The 20,683-nt window shown below is 41.1% G+C and overlaps 1 protein-coding gene across 1 annotated transcript in view; it reads left to right on the top strand.

Moving 5' to 3' along the window:
- The window catches only part of LOC143315754 (uncharacterized), an 86,525-nt gene that overhangs the window by 32,349 nt on the left and 33,493 nt on the right, over positions 1-20,683 (top strand). Inside the window, exons 8-11 of the mRNA XM_076723131.1 lie at positions 1,399-1,522; positions 15,064-15,163; positions 17,735-17,793; positions 18,864-18,928. Coding sequence (XP_076579246.1) covers positions 1,399-1,522; positions 15,064-15,163; positions 17,735-17,793; positions 18,864-18,928 — 348 coding nt within the window. The remainder of the gene's footprint in view (positions 1-1,398; positions 1,523-15,063; positions 15,164-17,734; positions 17,794-18,863; positions 18,929-20,683) is intronic.

The raw sequence follows: 20,683 nt of genomic DNA on the forward strand, positions 1-20,683 counted from the left end.
AAAAGTATTACTGCCAATATTCTTATGAGAGAAGTCTATGTATTATGCACAATATGTACAGTTTATAAAAATACTGTTGCCAATGTGGATAATTAATAGTGTTATTGCACAGTTGAGAAAGAATATACAACAACCTAGAACTGGGAAAGGCAGCTGGATATTCACCAGTGTAGATTGTGGTACCTTCCTTCAGAAATCAATCACCATCTCCTTCGTCTTGCTGGCATTTATGTGCAGGTGGTTCAGTCCACGCCAGTCGACAAAGTTGGTTATGACCTCCCTGTATTCCAGTTTGTTCCCCTGTGATACACGTCCAATGATGGCTGTATCATCTGAGAACTTGTGGATGTGACAGCTGTTGGTGTTGTGTCTGAAGTCTGATGTGTAAAGTGTGAAGAGGAAAGGAGAGAGCACTGTCCCCTGCAGAGCCCCCATGCTGCAAACTACACATCAGAAATGCAGTCACGAGGCCTCACATACTGTGGTCTGTTGGTGATGTAGTTGATGGTCCACGCAGCCAGGTTGTGGTCTGTTCCAGCTCCTTCTAGCTCCCCCTGTGTTGCGAGCACTGGAGAAGTCAAAAAACATGAGCCTCACTGTGCTCCAGATGAGAGAGAGATTGATGGAGCGGGTTAATGACTGCATCCTCCACACCGTTGCCTGATCAATATGCAAACTGTAGGGGGTCCAGCTCACTGCTCAAGTGACGGAGGAGGTTCAGTATGATCCTCTCCAAAGTCCTCATCAGGTGGGAAGTTAAGGCCACCGGCCTGAAGTGGCTGGGCTCCCTGGGATGTGTGGTCTTTGGGACTGGAAACACACAGGAAGTTTTCCACGGGGCTGGAACTCTCTCCAGACTGAGACTAACGTTGAAGTCAGTAACTAGTAGCTTTAGCTGTCAGATAAGTCTAATGGATTAAAATAATACAATATTTGCCTTACCAATGTAGTGTAATACTTAGTAGCATCCATTGGAGATACTTGAGTAAAAAACAAGTACCTCAAATTTGATCTGAAGTGCAGCACTTGCATAAAAGTAGTGACTCTGTGAGTGAATTTCAGTTGAATGGCTGTTCTATGTGCAAATGAATGTGTATAACAGATGAAAGACATTGCAGAACTGTCACCTTGGTCAAGGACATACAATAAGTCAGATACTGCTGAGCGCAGCAGATATGTGTTTGTTTTGGAATGTGGATGTATGCTTTGGACCAGTTTGGAGCAGGTATTCTTCATCAAGGTTACGAAGTACAATGTCTTTACTTTTCCCATATCTTGGATATGAACGTGCAGGTGACAGAGATGTTCAAGTTTGTATCGGTCAGTTGTTCAGTTTATGAGATGTGAACATAAATGGAAGCATTCAAATGTATGACTGCCTGTGTGTTTTCTCCACAGACACATCTATGTGATCCCAGCCTTCACCGGGATTCTGACTCTTGCTATCTTAGTAGCCCACAAAATCATCCAGCCAATCACATCGCTGCTTACTCTGCTGAAGGGAATCCTACTCATTGTCACGGTAACCATAGCTCTTATTGATCTTTTATTATTATTTTTGGAATTTTGAGTTGGAAAAAAGAATGGTGGCTTTTCATTATCAAAAGAAAATAAATATAGAGAAGAACATAACGAATAACACTCAAAAACTGGCATCCATATGAATTTAATCACTGCCTAGAAGTGGTGAGTTGTCAATAGTCAGGTGTGATGCTTATTTTTCATGGCGGTCTATTGACTGTCTTGTTTCAATTCTGATGAACATGAATGGTCTTAGCGTTGATGACTCGGGAGGTTGGAGCTTTCCTGGTGGTGGTGAGTCCGGTGACGCTAACATGGAGAGAAAAAGTCGTCATTTGTTGTTTGGTCATTCTTCTGCAGATTAGACCGCTGATTCCGTACAGCTATGCATGAATGAATATCATGAATTCATCTTACTTACCCGCAGGCTTTATCTTGATGCATTCTACAGTACATTTCATATCCAATCATGCAAACTATGACAAATCGTACAGGTGCCATAAGAATCAGGAGGCTGTGCTCTACTAAATCTGAAGTGATATTATTGGAAAAGAGATGGACTTGATTGAAGGTGATATTTTGTTATTGATGTTCAAAACACAAATGTCCAACGATATCAGTTTTAAGTAAAGAGTAAAACAAGAAATTGTGGCATTATAAATCTAATTGTCAAACCCAGCTTTGTTGAAGTAGCATACAGTATATACAGAGAGATTTTCTAGGGGCATTAAAGTGTACGCATGGCTGAATTAGTATTCCCAATATCACAGTTATTCTCACCCAATTCTCTGTTTGTGTACTTTGCTTTTGAATCTTTTGTCATTACTTTGTCAGATACTGTTCCAGTATCTGTCTACACAGATGGAGACTTTATTTCGACAGCCAGTCAAATCTTGTATAAAACAATAATGTCGGCGTGCTATCATGGGCAGAGCAGGCGGTTACACCGAGCCAGACAGCAGCCTGCTACACAACACAAGAGGCTCAAACTCTGAACGACAACCACATTTAGCTTCCTGCTAAAGTCTCCTTCTTATGACTCACAAACACAAACACAAGCACACATTTTGTTCTGCACCTTAGCTTGTTGAACGAGCCACTAAACAAACATCGGGGGAAAGTGCTTAAGTCAGTTTGCAGGCTGCAAGGCTGCTCAGCTGCAACAGGATGTAAACATACCTGCTAATGTCACTTAAGTCCATGAACAGAGACTAGGACATGCCAGCTGAGATGAAAAGATTGTTTCTCATTTTATTTTCCTAAATTTGTTTGTTATTCTTGTTAATAAAAAAAACTAATTGAAATTTTTTGACTACAAAACAGGATGGCTAAGTGTGATTTCATCATCATGGAGTAATTAAAACTTTTAAAACTACAGCTTTTACAAATATTGCATCTGATTTCCAACTGGCAAGATAAAGTGTTGGTGAAACTTCTGCTCCTACCTGTGTGTGTAGCATTATGATACATATGATGATGTTAGTGCATACTACAGGCTTAGCAGGGTGTAGACGTGGATCTTGAAGTTAGCATTAGAAACTTGAGTGCTGTAATTTCATTGCTGCCTGTGCACATGCAGCCCAGGATCTTTTTGTGTGTGTGCCAGTTTCAGACAAGCAGTAAAATACAACATATTTAAACTAAAGCATCACAGTGATTTAGTGGTTAGCGCTGTAGCTTCAAAGCAAGAATGTCCTTGATGGTCCTGATCTTTGTCCACGTATCTTCCCCATATCTGCACAGTGGTATTAAAACACTCCTGAGATTAAATGGTTTGAATTACTGTATCTGTAACCAGAAATGTTCTGATCACTTTTTTTGCCTTAGAGTCATTTCATATTGGCTGTCTGCTGATCCCAAGTCTGATCTGATATAAACTACAAGAACACATACAGTTGTACAGTGATGGTTCTATTTCCATGTAAACAGCCTTTGGTCAAATACAGAGACTGGCTTGCAGAGAGCACCCAAACCCTGCAATAGACAACTTTCATTTTGGCCTATCAGCCAGTCAGTCACTGAAGTTAATTAGCAACAGCTGATTTGTCATTTTAGCCGGTGAAAGTGACGGTCTGCACCAGCTGAAAATGAGAAGCTTCTTAGCATCAGAGCAGAACAAAGTCAATCACAAGTGCAGCCTCATCATTTTTGACACTCATGTACTCTAATTTTAACACTGCAACACTGGCAGGCTGAGGTCAACAAAACACAGTGAAGTCCAGGAAAGAAAGGATCAGATTTTGATCGGCTTTGTTTTAGAATGTCCTGATGGGCCCTGATACAGATGCTTATGAAAGGCTCAGGGCAACCCCATCTGTAGCAGGTAACCTGGCTGCCTAGAATCCATTCACTGTGAGGAAAATGGTATACGTGACGGCAGCAGATTATGTGCAAAGCATTTTACAGTTGCAGTTCGCAGGGTACGTCTGTCAGAATATATATTCATTAAAACTGAACTTCAAATGAAAGTTGATGGTCTGCGTTTTGCTGTAATTTCCTTGTAATGCCGGGTTGATTACAGGGTTGACCCTCACCAAAGGCCATGTGGTCAGACATAACTGCTAAGAGTTTTAAGCTTCTCGTCCAGTTTTCTTGAATCAACCAATGATCTCCGTGCCTGTACACTGACTGATTTAAATGTCTGAGAGTCTTGAGAAAAAGGTGCACAAACTGGTTCCAATATTACGATACGTTCCTAAATGAGAGTGATGTTATTGCTTGGTGTTTCAGTCTTAGAAGCTGAGGAGTTCACATTACTACAGAGCTCCCTCTTCTTCTAAGATATTACTTTCTCTAAAGAATTTAAAGGGAAATTAGAATATACAGTATAATTGTTAAGAAGTAAAATGCTTTAGTATATGATGTGTTGTGGAGTGTTTTACTCTCTGTCTTCGTCTTTGACAAGAAATACACTAAATGGAAATGTTTCAAGAGTCTTCTCTCACCTTCACGCTTCACACTTTATAGGCTTTTAAGCTTTGTCTTCATTCATTCCCTAAAAGTATATATCCCTCGGCCATTTTTGATGGATGTTGTGTCGCCGTGACTGCTGTGTTTGCGTGTGAGGTCATGCTGGCAAAATGGATGGAAGTGGCATTGTGCGCTGGTCACCTCATGCAGAAGCTGTGCTGCTTACTGAGCTCTCACTGTGTGTGTGTGTGTGTGTGTGTGTGTGTGTGTGTGTGTGTGTGTGTGTGTGTGTGTGTGTGTGTGTGTGTGTGTGTGGTGGTTTTGGGCTTTTCCAGGTCAGTGCTTGCCAACATCAGGGAGTGTCAGCAGCTCAGCAGGAGCTCTTGAAGGAAGTCTTTAGGCTTGAGCCAGAATACATTTAACACCATCACATCCCACAAGGTTACACTGCCTCAAAGAGTTGTACAGCTAGCCTCCACTTCTACCGTGTTAGATGTTGGCCAACACTTTGACATCCTTCTCGCACTACCTACACAGTATTACATTGAAAAATAATGCAAAGGATATCCTCCATTGTCATTCTCAAGTCTATCTTAAAATATTCACCTCAATCTTGTGTGTACATGGAGAGAGTCATCTCTTACACTGGCATGGCAGTGCCATTAGTACAAGATGACCACACAGCCAATATGGACAGGAGAAATAATGACAGTGATCGACGGGTGATCAAGCTACCACCATACCCATACCGTACATGTCTGCTCAGAGCATGTTCACATTCATGCTACTTTCCATACTCCACACACTATAAATTACATTTGATGCCTGCATTTGCCTACTGTTACTGCTGTTCATGCTGTGTATATCCCTGTGTATTCATTTCACTCTGTTCCTACTGTTCATACTGTATAAACCCTAGCGTATTCATACACCTCATTGTTATTTATATATCTCAATACATACATTATTCTGCTTTGGTTGGATGCTGTGCTGCATTTTGTCGTCTCAGTACTTTCACTCTATTATGTTGACTCTAATCTAACTGGGTTTCACCAAGCATACACACAGACTGGCTACACACAGATACAAACACACACACACTGCTTGCATCTGTACTTTTAATGCTACAATTGTATTTAAACAAGCAACATAGTCATGCAATGCAAGCAAATTTTCAGACTCTCATATGGTTTTATTTCACCACAAGTCACAGTCAGCTGACTGGGATTGCTAGTGTGACTTCATGGTCACTGCTAAAGTCAGGGCATAGTTAATGAGCAGTGTGTTTTACTGGTTGAGCTACTTTGCACTGGCCTCCTGCTTGTTTCGCATGTCATTCCCAAAGTCAGGAGTATAAAACCACTGAGTGGTCATGGGAAGTTAAATACAGTGTAGAGATGTGTAGCTCACAGTTGAAAGTGACTGCTTTGACATTGTGTGTAATCCAATTTCCCTTAACTTGTCATATGAAGCGTCTTTCAGTATCTAGAAAAATGCTCTATGAAAAAAGTGTATTATTATTCTTATTTTTAGCTATTAGGATGTGATGGTGATGCATGTGCTCCCTGTGGCTGTGTGGTTTTCTCCAGCTGCTCCAGTTTACTCCCACCCTCCAAAGACATGCAGGTTAGGTTAACTGGAGATTCTTCATTGCCTGTAGGTGTTGAGTACGTGTGAATGGCTGTCTGCCTTAAATGTGTTAGCTCTGTAATTGACTGGCAGCTGTGCATGGTGTCTCGCCCAATGTCAGCTGGGAGAGGCTGCAGCTCCCTGTAACCCTGAAAAGGGTCAGGAAGTATTAATAATGCATGTATGGATTCATATCTATTAATTGGACAGCATTGTAATGCCTCACAGTATGATAGCTCCCGGGTGCAGGTGGGTGACAGAGCTCCTGAGCACACATGTAATCAGGGCCGGCTGTGTATTTTGAACGAACAGGCTGAGCACTGCCTATGATTAGTAATAGAAGCAATGTAGATTTTGTGAAGATTTTGTAACCTCCAGGGCCCTTCAGGTCAGTTAAGAATGCAGGAACATTTCTGTCTTTAATGTGCTGTAGATGAGATCTAATGCCTTTTACCTCAACTCTTTCTCGTGTGAAGTAGGAGATCCCCAGTGCCTCTTTATGATCAAATACAGGATAACTTTTCAAAATTGCAACCAGTCAGTGATAGGAACTATAAAACACCTTAATGTGTTATGTACCGGTTTTTATTGGTGTCTCAGTCTGAGAACTCTGTCTGCTCATGATACTGTAACTTTCTCCATCTTCTAAAACATTACTTCCTAATCTAAAAAGAATTGTCTCAGTCACTAGAGGAAATGGTTACATGGCTTTCCATTGTTTTCCTCCTGAGCGTGCTTGTCTTTGGCTTTGCCATTTTGGTTGCAGAGGATGGTTTGTCAGAATTCTTTCATTACATAAAATCTCCCCATGGACAGAGCTTTCATTTTTCTTGTATGCCCTCTAACTCTGTTTCTCTGCACTTCATATACCATGTTAGTTCATCTTAATCAGATGAGCTGATGGTGGATTAGCACCGAAAGAGATCGATGTCAGTGTTATTTAGTCCTGTCTCACTTGCAGCAGAGCCATGGGTTTTCTACTGTTACACAAGATGAAGCCATTTGTGGTCTTTGTAGAGGAACATCAGTGCTGTCCATGTAAAAAGCACAAAATTAAAGAAAACCTGTCACAGAGAACCAAATTGGTGTATTGTCTTTAAAGGATAGTTCCACTGTTTTTCAAACCAAACCGTGTTAAGTTTGTTTCCCATTATGTCTGACTGGAATTAACACAGCTTCACTGACAATCTAAGATTTGGAAAACGTTTGCAAACAGCTTTTTAAAGCTAAGTACAGTCTGGCAGTTGTTTTGACCTCCACAAACCAGGATACATATTGTAAAATATGAACTATATTGATATTGTTTTGTAGTTTGGTAGTGTTTAGTGGTGCTTGTGGTCGTTCTATATGGGTTGATGAGGTTGAAAGAGACTTTCATGCTGGCCTTCCCTGATTTTTTGTCGAACTTGTCCCTCTTACTGGTCTCTCTCTCATAGAGACATCAGTGTGTTTAGTAGGAGGAATCCATTATCTTGTCTCCTAATGTTTTCCTGTCATCATAGTTCCACTCACAGTCCTGTGGCTGAAAGAACCATTTTGATTGTAATTTGTTTTCCTATCAGCCCTTCTTTCCTCTCTTTATCCTGGCTTTTAACCTCACTTTCCATTTCTCTTTTCTATCTCTACAATCATTATTCACACAGTACAGGTTTACTGTTATAATTTTCCTAGCTATACTTGCAGTAACAACAGTTTGTTAGTTTTACCCTATGACAACATCTTACCTTACTGATGTTATGGGGTGTTTTGTTTTTTTGCAGCCAACATATGTAAATTACAGCAATTGGAGAGCAACAGAGTACAATCAGACAACACTCGAGCGTTAGTGAGAACACTTTTCCTTCAGAAGGACCCCTGCAATAAAAAACCCCCTCAGATTCTGTGCTTACCGTTTGTGTTTAGTAGCGGTCTTCACCCCAAACCCACGATCCCTCCTAGCAGTGATTGCAGGCCCTCCCCCAGCCTGGCAGCAGCAAAAACCGCTTACAGCTGCTCTGTCCTACAATTTTCACGCATACATCATACATCAGTGTTCCTACAAGTCTTTTTTCAGTCAAACAAACAAAAGACAAAAGACTGGATATACATGAGCCATAAGAAAGGTTGTGGTCGAGAAAAGAAACGTGGATTAATTTTGGATTGACAGGGATATCAAACACGCCACAGAATTAACTAGCAAAAAAACAAACTGAAAAGCAATTCTTTGAAACACTTAGAAAAAGAATAATATATGTCCAAATAAATAACAGAGGGAGGAAAACGCTGTCTGCGTTTGGTATTTCATGTCTCTGTCTCTGTTGGTCCTTGCGTGTGTTTATGTGCTTGTAACAACGAGAGAGAGAGAGAGAGAGAGAGAGAGAGTTCAGTTAGACTCCACTGCCACCAATAATTGTTCATAAGTGTAGCATCAGCACACTAGGGAGTGCTTTAAACATGGCCATTTGTAACTGGACAATATTAGAACACTGCGAACTCACAGCACAGAACGTGCGCCTGATCATCAGGGTGCTTAAGGGGACTATTTCCTTTAGTATTCTTAGTTTCAACTTCATTTATCGAAAGATAATATTTACATTTTAAGTCTCTGTTGACTCTGAGACAAAGGCTGAAGCATCATCATACTGATGAGCATGCAATGTCAAACACATACTTCTTTTCTAGACATCTTGGGTTGCACATATTCTTGGATACATACATATGATTCAAACATTTTTAAAGCACACAGTGAAGTGGGCTTTCCACAAAGTACACCATAGTAAAATATCATATGCGTACAATGTGTGTCGAGACTAGCGCCTTGTCCCAAAATGCCATCTTGTGGATGAATGAATAGATGTTGGTTGCAGGAGAATAACTATCCTTACACCAACATCAGATCAATGACTTCATCCCTCCAGAGTATGAGGCAGCTAGTGGAGCCTTTATGACTCCTAAAGGATCTTCTGTCCTTGAAGAACAATGGAGAAATTGGACAGATTGATTTTAGATTGCATTGATAGCACACACACAACCTTAAAACACTATAAATGATTTCATACACAAACACAAGCACACACACACACACACACACACACACACACACACACACACACACACTCAGTTGTCTACCCTACTAAACTGTACTTGCTGTTGTTTTGGGGGGTTGTTGTTTCATCTTTGGCCTGTAGGTGGAGACATTTACACAGAAACTCTCCTGTATCCACATGCACACACATACACACACAATATGAGAGAAATGTGTCCTAGAGCTAAGTCCCAAAGAGGGGGAGGCGTTAAGATTTAGAGGTTCAGTACTGGAGCAGGGCACTGAGAGCCATTCCCTGTACTCTGCATCAATATGAGAGAGAGCCGGGCAGGCAAGGCCGACCACACCAGAATAAAACACACTATCGTCAAGCACCAGCCATTTATGGCCCAGCAAATGTGATTTTTCTCTTTATGGCTGAAATATTAATGCTTCTATTTTGGCATACTTAGAAAGAAAACAGCAGTTTCCAGGCCCTGAGCTGCCAAGACCAGAGGTGCACAGAGAGACAGGGGAATTTAATAAGTGATGTCATGGCAAATAAAAGGGTGGGTAAAGTATGACCTTCAGTCAGTGACTACTGTAAAGAAAAAGCAATGCCAATGTAACAGACGTAAAATGTTTTTTAAGATTTTTTCAATCCCATTTTTGCCAATTTCCATGGAAGAGCATTGACTGATGTACTTTGTGTTTATGACTTGAGACTGAGATGATTCATTATGTAAATGCAAAAGGTACCCTTAGTCAGACAGACAGACAGACAGACAGACAGACAGACAGACAGACAGACAGGCAGATCCCTCCTCCACCTGGCTCATCATTGGTCTGATGTTCTCTCATTTTCTTCACCTTCTTTCTGAGGCAGGTAATAGCAGATGTCATCACCAACAGTTTCTCTTAACTCTCCATTCTCAACATCTTGGGTCCAGACAGCATAGCTGCCCCTCTGCTTCCAGTTTTCAGGGCTCAGAGGTAGTGTTAGCATTAGCTTCTCTAATTCTGCACTGCTGGAGTAAGGTTTATTTAATGTGTCTATTGCTATTAGAGTTTGATAGTGAGGGATTGCGTTCACTGAAGTAACTGCTTCACTAATAAGCTGGCGCCACGTCAGCTGTCAGAACTCACGCTCAGCTCTGCCTGTATTACCTGGCACCAAAAACCAACCAGTTGGAGAAGGTCAGTTCAGTAACCTGCTTTTTACCAACTGATGTCAGGCTGCACAACAGATGTGACTCAGGCTTGGGCATTTTGCTGTCATTCAGAAAGAAGAAAACATGGCAATATTCTTGCTATTTGAAACTAAATCAGCCTAGCTTTAGATTCAAAATTGCCTCTAAACACTATCTTTAAACTTCCACCCATGTCAGTTTTTTTTCTGCCTGATCCTGGCCTTCAAAAAAATGTCATGTTAAAGTGCATACTATGCCAAATGCCATGTAGGACATGACAGTCTTTTGCTGGAATAGCATAACATAATGTTGGTTTTATGCTGAAAACTTCCTTACTGACTTAAGTCTCCCAAAGAGCCAAAATATGAAGTACTGGGACAGCCGTAACACCTGTGTTGAGGGAGAAATACATTTAGTCTGAAATCCATCTTGTATTACCATGTACAGAATAATCTGAGAGCAGTAAAGTCTCAAAGATGGAAAAAAAAAGAAAAAAAAAAAACCTAACAGAATGTCTGTTATTCCCAGTACAATGTTTGATTGTCATATGATATTCATTATGAAAGAAGTATGATAATGGAATGGGAGGAGTGGACTTTGGAGAAAAGGTCAAATTTGGCTAGACATGGTGCAGGGATTGAGGCCGATGTTGATGCCTTCCTTCCAACAGTTCTTTTTCTTGCAGGGACTAAATATAGTAATACTCAGATCTCATTGGGCTAGAGTCTAGACCAAATGCATTTGGTGTAGGGGGATATCTGGCCAGAGACCTTTGAAGTGCCACTGCAACATGGTAACCGAGCTAAAAATATGGCTAGCAAGTCCCTGCCGGCTGACCACTATTGGCTGTGTGAGCTACATAGTTATATTACAGTGTTGTCTTATAAACCACCCTGGCTGTAACATTGGATACAGCTGTGCCTTCTTCCTTTGATTAGCAAGCTTTGTGCTATTTTTCCATTTCCTGTACAGTTTTATGAAGTTTTCAAGGACAGTTGTTCAGTGTGCTTCTTCATTGATTCATTGACAAGTAGAGAAGCTAAACAACTGCTGTTGGCGGTCTCTGTTTGTCACGTGACTGTCAGCGTGTAGGTTGTAGCTGCTCCTTGAGAGTGTCCCGGATTCTTTTTCAATTATTACCAATATTAAATAGAAGAAGATTCATTTTACAACTGTGACTTTTTTAGTATTGTACTTCTTGTTAAAACATAACAGGTTGCAAATGAATGCTCTGTTTTAGTTGTTTTATTTTCCTGCATAAAAAGTTAGAAAATGTATTAACATGGCCTTTACAGCATTTACCAGGATTCACAGACATTCTCAAAACAAAATCAATGCTGGTGTCTCTTTGATTGCCTCCCTTCACAGGAGTATAATCCTAAATAAAGCAGTCTATAATTTATTCCACTCTCCAAACACTGGCCTCAGGGAGATGTTTCTCCACCGCAAAAACCACTTTCAGAAAGCCAAAGTTAGATTACTGCATCCAGCCCCTTTTAAGTCAACTTTATGAAAAGTGAATGTGAAACCTTGGCAGTAAACAACTTATGAAGTAGACTGATGTTTTGAGCAGGATTAAAATGAGAGTTTGTTGAGGTCTATGAAGAGGCAGAGTGGAGGACAAGCAGCCCCCCAGGGCACCTCTGTTGATTGGGATTGATTCTGGTGAGACAAAGGACAACCTGCAAGTAACCCACTGAGTTTCAGACCGACACATCAGCAGTTTGTTTTCTTGCAGGACACTAAGGGTGGAACCTGTTCACATCACTGCACCCTGTACATGTCTGTAACAGTGATGTCACAGTGGAAGTTTGTTAGTGATCTCTACCTGCTGTTTGGGTATGGCTGTGGATGTCACACACAGACAGAACAGAAGAGTCAGGGAGATGCCAGTCAAACTTAGACTGTGTCCAAAATCACTCCCTCTTTCATTCATTCACTGCTTCCTATAAGATAGATGAGGGCTTTTCAAATTTCAGACCAAATGGCAAGTTAATCCAGACCCAGTCCATAACTCTGTAACTTAACTGGCAGCCTGTAAACCACATCCGTCCAGCATTCAGAAAATCTGCACATCTGAGGTTACTCAATAGTCTGTCCGGAGAGTGATCATCGTTAAGTTTGCCACCCCTTCAAGACGAATCAAAAAAGTCCGTATTTCTTAGTCCAGTAATTCTACAGAATTGGATTATTCTCCAACTCTGTCATCTCTACTCCGTGGACCCCCAATCAAACCACATGACAACCAAAAAATCCCTATTTTCTAATTCAGTAACTTGTCATCATTTTGGATTTTCTGTGGTTTTTAGGAGTCTGTTCAGACTAATAAAGACTAACATTAATTCTGTAAAGTGAAAATATTAAACAATAATAGGCTAAAAAGGTCTAAATAATAAATTATTATTTTTTTATTTGCAAGTCTGACCTCCACAGTGTCTGCTTAGAGACATTCTGGCCTTGGACAAATGCTGGTCCCATCACATCAATAGATGTGACGTTAATTCATTGATTAAATGTTATTTTGTCGTTGCCAATCATTCTGGACCTCTAACCTTGAACAAAAATCAGATGCGGACTTTTCAGTTTGTAATTGCATTGCATTGTGGGATTGTTTGCAGAGTGTACTTGCCATTGACACCACTTTCTTGAATCATTGATTTAATCAGAAAGTGGACACTCAAATGGTAGATAGTTAATAAGAAGCAGCTTGTGTCTGCAGACAGACCTAGATGAGGTCTAATCAGCCATAATAATTAAAATCATGTGTGTGGGTGGACCATGGGTGCTCAGGGCCTTTAAGAACAATCAAACTTGAAACTATAAAGCTCAAACAGTGTTCATCTCCTGACCTGAATGAAACAGTCCGCTTTGTCCAAAGTAGCGATAAATCAGACGTTATGCATGATTCTTATGAAGTTCTAACTTATTATGTCTAATATGTTAAAATTATCCATTTACTGACAAACAATGAAGGTAACAGATCCACATATTTTGACCATTTCAATAATGTGAGACACGGTGTGGGTGCAGGTTAAAGGAGTAGTTGTGCATCTTGAGAAACGTGTTTGCTTACCTGAGCAGACTGAGACTAAATGATTGATGTCCCTGAAGTATAGAGCCGGAGCCAGAAGGTGATTGGCTTGGTTTTACATAAAGACTGTAAAGAGGTAATAACAGCTGCCCTGCTCTGTCCAAAGATTCCAAAATATGCCGACCAAACTTCGTAAAGCTCACAAGTTCACACTTTGTATCGATTTGTCTTGTTTGAACTTCAGACAGAGCAAGGTGAGCTTTGTCTCTTTATGCTAAGCTAAGCCACTGAAATTGCAAGTTTATTTCCCAAAATGTCAAACTACTGTCCTGAATATTATTATGAATTACAGATCCAACCAAAAATGGTTAAAATGCTCATCTGATTTGCCTTCATTTGTGTAGGCCTGAAGGAAGGTTTTGCTTCTACCACACACACAGTTTTCCACATGCTCACGCACAGACACACACAGACACACACAGACACACACACACACACACACACACACACACATACACACACTTTTTAAATGAATCTCATGCACTGAGCTGTGGAATTGTGTTGGAAGGTAGATTATTCATGGGGAATCGACTACAATTTCACGGCTTTCTGGAAATAATTAGCGTGACATTTATTCAGGCTTTGTAATTGGTTAAGACTCCAGACCCTCACCTCTAATAAAGTTGTCATTGAACCTTTAATGCTGCTCGCTCCCATGACAGCAGGGGGATATTGCAGCCTGGTGCAGGGCAGTCAAATCATTTGGAAGAGGATAATGCAGTCAAGTTTATGGTGCATGTGTGGTGTGTGTGTGTGTGTGTGTGTGTGTGTGTGTGTGTGTTGAGTAGTTTAGTAAAATGTGTCCATTCTTTGTCCAAGTCCAAGTGCCCATCGTGAGGTGATGAGACAATCTCAAAGACTTTTAAAGAGTCCTCTCTCAGCTCATCTAGAAACATTAATTGGCATACAAGACTTTTACTTTAGTTAGTTATTAGAAGGTTTTAGAACCAATCATCTGGTCTTCTTCCTCAGCACTGAACACCCTCCTTTTTTCTCATTCGTCTTCATCACGTTTGTTAAGTTTTGTGTCGTTTCTTGTTGCACTAAAACACAAAGGTTATGTAAAGATCTTGGTAAAGTAACTGATGACTCAGTCTCCTGGTGTGATCAATCTTTTCCAACTAAAAGGCAAAGGAAGAAAATATTTTATTTGGTCTTCACACTGTAGCCCATTAAGCCGTTGAAGTTCCTGCTAAAGTACAAGTGGAAAACTGCAACGATTTCAAGTATACTTGCACATCAATTCTATACAAAAACAGTATGTCGGCATCTGTATGAAAGGACAACATCATGTTGACTGTCTGAAGACAGTTAATAATAGTAAAAGTATTTTCTCTACAGCAGGAATGCTTAGATTGTTCGTAGAAAAGTAAACTTTATTCCGATGCCTGGTAGGTGAGCTTCAGATATTCCCACCTTGCCAAATTATCAGCATTGACAAGACTGGAAGAATCCCAAATGCTTTTGTACGTAGTTGTTGTTGTACATCAGTCACAATGCTCATTAATAAATGAAATAATTCTTCATTCACTGTTTGTTTTAGAACAAAAGCTAAATGTTACTCTCCTGTGCTTGACACATGAGAAATGCCTTGATGTTTATCCACTTTCATCTTAATCAATCTTGACTTTGACGGAGTGTCTGTTGGATATATTGATACAAAAGACCCCTGTGTGTGTGTGTGTGTGTGTGTGTGTCTGTCTGTCTGTCTGTCTCAGGTGGCTGTGACATTTGCAGTGGGGTCAGAGGTCGGCCTACAGAGCAGCAGTGACTTCAGTCAGATGGGGAAACCTTTCCTAATGGGCACGGTGGCTCTGGGTGAGAATCAGCTTTGTATGGTATTGCTCACTGTCTTTGCTTCTACATCTTTTGACCTTTCTGGCCCTCTGAATTTCTTTTATTTTTTCCAGTCTGTGCTCCCTCTTCATCCTTCATCCTTTCATGCTGAAGGCCCTTGATGGATGATATTCTCTAACCACCTCTCATTAGAATTACCAAACAGATTTGGAAAACTAACTTGCCACAACAAATTGGCCAAAACACACTGCTCCATTTGACAATACAAATCAGTGACTGACTTTGTGGGTATGTCATCAGATTTGCACAAAAGCTCGACACTTGGGCGAAGCCAAATGATCTTCGAGAAGGACTTTTGGTTGGCCCCCAGGATGTTCTGACAAACTGTGAGATGACTCAGGAAGGTAAATCAGGGCTTGAACCACACTGTGATCAGCAGGTGAGGAGAACTGCTGACCCTGATTGGGGATATTGTCGAGTGGTGGAAAGAGCAATTTGAGGAACCCCTGAACCGAACCAGCACATCATATGTGGAGGAAGCAGAGGTATAATTGAGTTTTGCCATGAGATGCTGAATGCTCTACACATTGTTAGGCTGTCTTGGCTGACATAGCTCTTCAATGTGTCTCAGAGGTGTGGGACAGTACCTGTGGAAAAGGGGCCAGGGCATTATGCCAAGTTACTTGAAAGGAGATTCCAGCCAGGAGGAGCAATGTGGAATCTGTCCTGGTGTTGGAACGGGCTTGCAAGTTATCACAGGGGTCATTGGAGTTTGTCCAGTCAGGTGTATGGAGGCCATTGCTGGTAGACACCTGGTCCTAGAGTAATTAGAGCAGGAGCTGTGTGTTGTCTCTGATTCTGTTTGTGATTTTTGTGGTGCACCTCGGGCTTAGTCTGGTTTGGGGACCTCTCCATTGTTTCTCTTTGCAGATGATATGGTTCTGTTTGCTTCATTAGACCATGACCTTCAGCACACACTTGAGTGGTTTGTAGCTGAATGGTAGCGGTAGGGTGTAGAGTCAGCACCTCCAAGCCTGAGGCCACTGGTCTCTGCTGGAATATGGTGGATTGCTCCCTCTGGGTTGTCAGTGAGTTGCTCCCTGAAATGAGTTAATGTTCTTGTTCACAAGCGAGGGAAAATGGAGAGTGAGAGACAGACGGATTGGTGGGGCGTCAGCTGTTATGCAGGTGTTACTGGATTGGTGAGGAAGGAGCTGAGCTGGAGGGCATAGCTTTCAACTTATAAGTTGATCTGCGTTCCAGCCCTCACTTATGATCATGCTCTTTGGGTAGTAACCAAATGACTGAGATCATGGCTGCAGGTGGCCAAAATGAGTTTCCTCTGTAGCGTGACTGGGCTCACCCTTTGAGGTTTGACAGTTTAGACATGTGGAGGGAGCTCAGCGTGGAGATACTGCTCCTTTTTGTCGAATGGAGCCATTTGAGGTGGTTTCGGCCATCTAATCAGGGTGCTTCCTGGTGGCCTTCCTTTGAAGGTTTTCTGGGTATGTCCAACTGGTTAGAGCCCCAGGGGTAGACCCAAAACAATGCGGGAGGAACACCTCTGATCTGTTTGATCCAGGACAAACTGGAAAGAGGAACCTCTGGACTACGTTGCTTGACCTGCAATCAATGTAATGGATAACCCAGATAAGCAGCAGAAATTAATGGATTGACCAGAAGCTGGCTTCTTGACGTCACTGCAGCATATCAGCTGTGGCAGCATAACGAGTTGTTGCTCTATTTCAATAGCATTTCTGTGACAGCTTTGACTGTGCTTCTTACCAGATTTCATTCTTTTAGAGGGCCATTTCAACAAACTGCTAGCTAAGACTGCTGCTTGCAGTTTGCCATTGCTAGTTGTGTGAAACAGTGTAGAGAACAACTTCAAAAGATTTTCTCCTGATAAAAAAAGGTTATGTTTACACAAAAGTGTATTCTGCTCAAGATTTAATAACCTCCCCAATATTATTTAGGCTATGCCGGGACTTAGAGTTAATACAATGCTTTTAGGTTGGTTTGCAGTTCTTTAAAGGAGAGTTGGAGGGATTTCACTGTAGCTCATATAAACTGGCACCTTTTTGAAGCTGATGGCCAAAAAGGCAGAAAGCACCTTAATATCAGAAATGGCAAACCCAGAACAAAGCAGGAAAGTATCATTTCATGACACTGGTGATATCTATTGGTTAGGACCACATAAACTATAGTTGCATTGCTTTCAATAATATCTATCTATCTATCTATCTATCTATCTATCTATATGTATATACATACACACACACACACACACACACACACACACACACACACATACATATATATAATTGTATTTATTTATTTACTTATTTTTTTCTAGTTTTTTCTATTAATTCTCCAGCCAAGCTAGGGTACAATATTATTTTTCATGCACTCTGTCATAGTCACAAACATGTTTGTTTGTGACGTGGAGAACAGTGATGACACATGGGTGAGTGAAGAAAATGTGTAGAACATTAAAATATGTAAAAATGCAGTAAAATGCAGTGAAGAAAAAAATGACAAATGTTACACATTTTGTGAGACTGACCTGCTATTCTGTTTTTGTGTCAACAGGAGGGATTGTAAACGTGATGCCTTTGCTCTTCTCGGAGATCTCACACAACAAAACACAGGTAAATCTAGTCCTCTACTATATCCTGCACTGCCTGCTGATCTGTAGACTCAATGTTCTGAATTCAAAAATAGCTTATGAGACAATGTGTTGTTATTCTTCTGCATTAGTACACTGTGAAAGATAGACTGCAACATGTAGGGAGCAAAGGCTAAAGGGGTGTGGTCATCCCACTCAGCCATCTTGTAACACCAGAAAGGCTTGCAAATACTGAACAGGTCCAGCTGAGCATCTCAGTGACAGCACTGTGGCTGTACTGGGCAGCTCCTGGTGTTCATTTGTAATACTCTAAGAGTACCACCACATACTTTTCAAGACCCCATTTGGTCAGCACTGCTGGTTTCCGTTGGCCATGCCTCTCCATTCCTGCCAGGCGACTAACCCTGCATGCCGGTTGGGTCAGTCTTTATTGGGCAGGTCAGAAGTGCTGCTGGTCAGGGCAGCACTCTCCCTTGCACATAGTCTAGTTTCTGTTGGACAGGCTCCATCTGCTAATGTCATTTGAATGGGAGTGGGTGGTACTAATTCTTCAGTTAGGTACCATCAAACCAAGAATTGGGAACAACAAGACAGCACATAAGATTGTGTGAGTAGAAATACACTGACTGCTTTAATACAAACAAGTACCCAGTATATGTTGTCCTGCTTCTGACACGGCTAAAAGACTGCAAAAGATGATTTGTATGTTTTGAGGACACTATCACCAAAGTGTCTTTGAAGAGGGACCTTTTGCCTAAAACAGATATTTTGCATGAAACGTACATGCAAAGACAAGGTCAGACCCACCAAGTGTAGTGGCAGAGAGCAGTGTGTCACTGACATACCTCAATAAGTTCTGCTCAGCATTGTTCAGATGTGTAAGTGTACAAATTACTGGTTATGCATAGAAGAAGCAGCAAATTGAAGTTTGAATTGTAAGTGCTGCTAAGGCTGTGTAATTAGTCATTGTTAACGGTGATTGAGTTTCACTGGTATTGTATCACAATTAAGTGTTGTTGTTTTATAGATTTCTGCTGTAACTCAATACAGGACATTGTTGGTCACCATGTACTGTATTTTCTTCATGTCCAGATCCTGTGGTTTCGGAGAGCAGTGCTTGGAGGTTTGACAACCTGCACTGTGCTCAACATCCTCTGGTAAGCACATCATTCTCTTAATGTCCTGCCCTTTAAATTCTTTATTTATAAATAAGCTCCAGATAATTCATAGTTATGAGCATATACATCTTCAGAGTCCTGCTTTTTTCAGGCATGTTCTATTGCAAGAAAGAAAAGCCTCTCTGACTGTGCTGTCCAAAATGAAAAAACATATCATAACAAAGTAAGTGTTTTGACTGGGGTGGAAGACATTATTTTATGCAAAACACCACTACCAGTTCCTCTGAATCTACTCCTGTACCATGGAAGAGACTTTTCCCCAGCAGAGCACCACAGGACACCGGGCTATTTCTGTGAATGCCTCAACCTCTCTGCATTCAGAGGGTCAGTGATTATGGAGGCAGCAAAATCAGGGGGTTGGCTTTGTTTTAGGCACAGTAGCCATTGGGTTTAAGCTTCTATGTGTGCTCATCATCATATGAAGGTTTGGATTGTTTAATGTGTTGAAATCATAGCAAGGCAAAAAAACATCTTTGCAGAACAGCAAGAGGTGGGTTGTCAAAATAAGGTTTTATTGGATGATTCTATAAGCAATAGGAGTCTTGTGTTCATTGTGCAATGCAATAACAATAGGGTTGTGTGTGACATGTCCTTGTGTGTTAAAAGCAGAGATGACAGCAGGCTGTTATTATCTGTGGATAGCAGATGTGAATCTGCTTAGTTGGGATTAAGGATGGAGGCTGTCATGCCTAGAAAGTGTGATTGGGTTCCAAAAGTGAAATTTAAGCTTGATTTGGAGATTCAGAAAGTTCAACTTTTGATATGTGATAGACCATGATTGACATTGAGCTTTGTGGCCAGATGATCACATGTGACATGAGACAGAGAAATCAATATTAGCAGGACCCTCTGAGGCTTGAGGGCAGCAGGTGTTAATGGCAGCCATGGTAGAGCTAATCTGGTCTAGAGACAAAGGAGACTATCTTGACATAACAACCAGCAGCAGAAGACTCTAGATACACCAGAGAGTGCAAACCGTCCACAGTGTCTTGAAACTTTTTTTGCAGCTGAAGAACTTAAGACAGGTGTCTTTGGGGGGAATGTTTTACCTGCTATTTCCTATTAGTGGTTTGACGTTTGGAGTCAGACTGCACTTACAAGGGTATTTAAACCTCACTCTCTGGCCATATGAACACAACAAATCCGTAGACAAGGTAAATTGGCTGTATTTAGTATTTTAATGACAAAGACAAATTCAGCTCTTTCAGTATCGAGAGAAAACCTTTAGCTTTGTTTGTGGATATTTGGCTATCTGTGTGTTTGTTTCAAGGCCATTACTATCAGCACCCAGGAGTCTGTAGCCAACAGTGCTATTTGCATAAAAACCACCATCATTTGCTGAACTTAACCTAGTAGTTTTGGCACCTAAATCTGACCAAATTGTTACTGAAAACTTAATATAATAAGTCACCTCCACTGATTTTCATTGCCCAAGTCACTTTACTTATCACTTGGAGTTCCTCTCAGCCATTGAAAACAGTTGTCTAATGTTTTGTGTGGCGCTGGAGATGCTTTGTCAAATTGGAGGAGTCTAGGCAGGCACGGTCTTCAGAAAATATGCTATGTAGTTGCATTGTGGGGTGTAGGTATATTGTTTTTGAAGTCTGACCCCGAAGTAGGCACTACTGTACGTAGTCAGGATATCTAAGCCTCTGCTGCTTTGTGTAATTTTGATCATTCTTAGTCTATGGCAAACCCCACAACACACACAGCTTTGAACCAACGTTGCGATTT

The sequence above is a fragment of the Chaetodon auriga genome, chromosome 3 (genome assembly GCF_051107435.1).
Source record: "Chaetodon auriga isolate fChaAug3 chromosome 3, fChaAug3.hap1, whole genome shotgun sequence".
NCBI classification, from domain to species: domain Eukaryota; kingdom Metazoa; phylum Chordata; class Actinopteri; order Chaetodontiformes; family Chaetodontidae; genus Chaetodon; species Chaetodon auriga.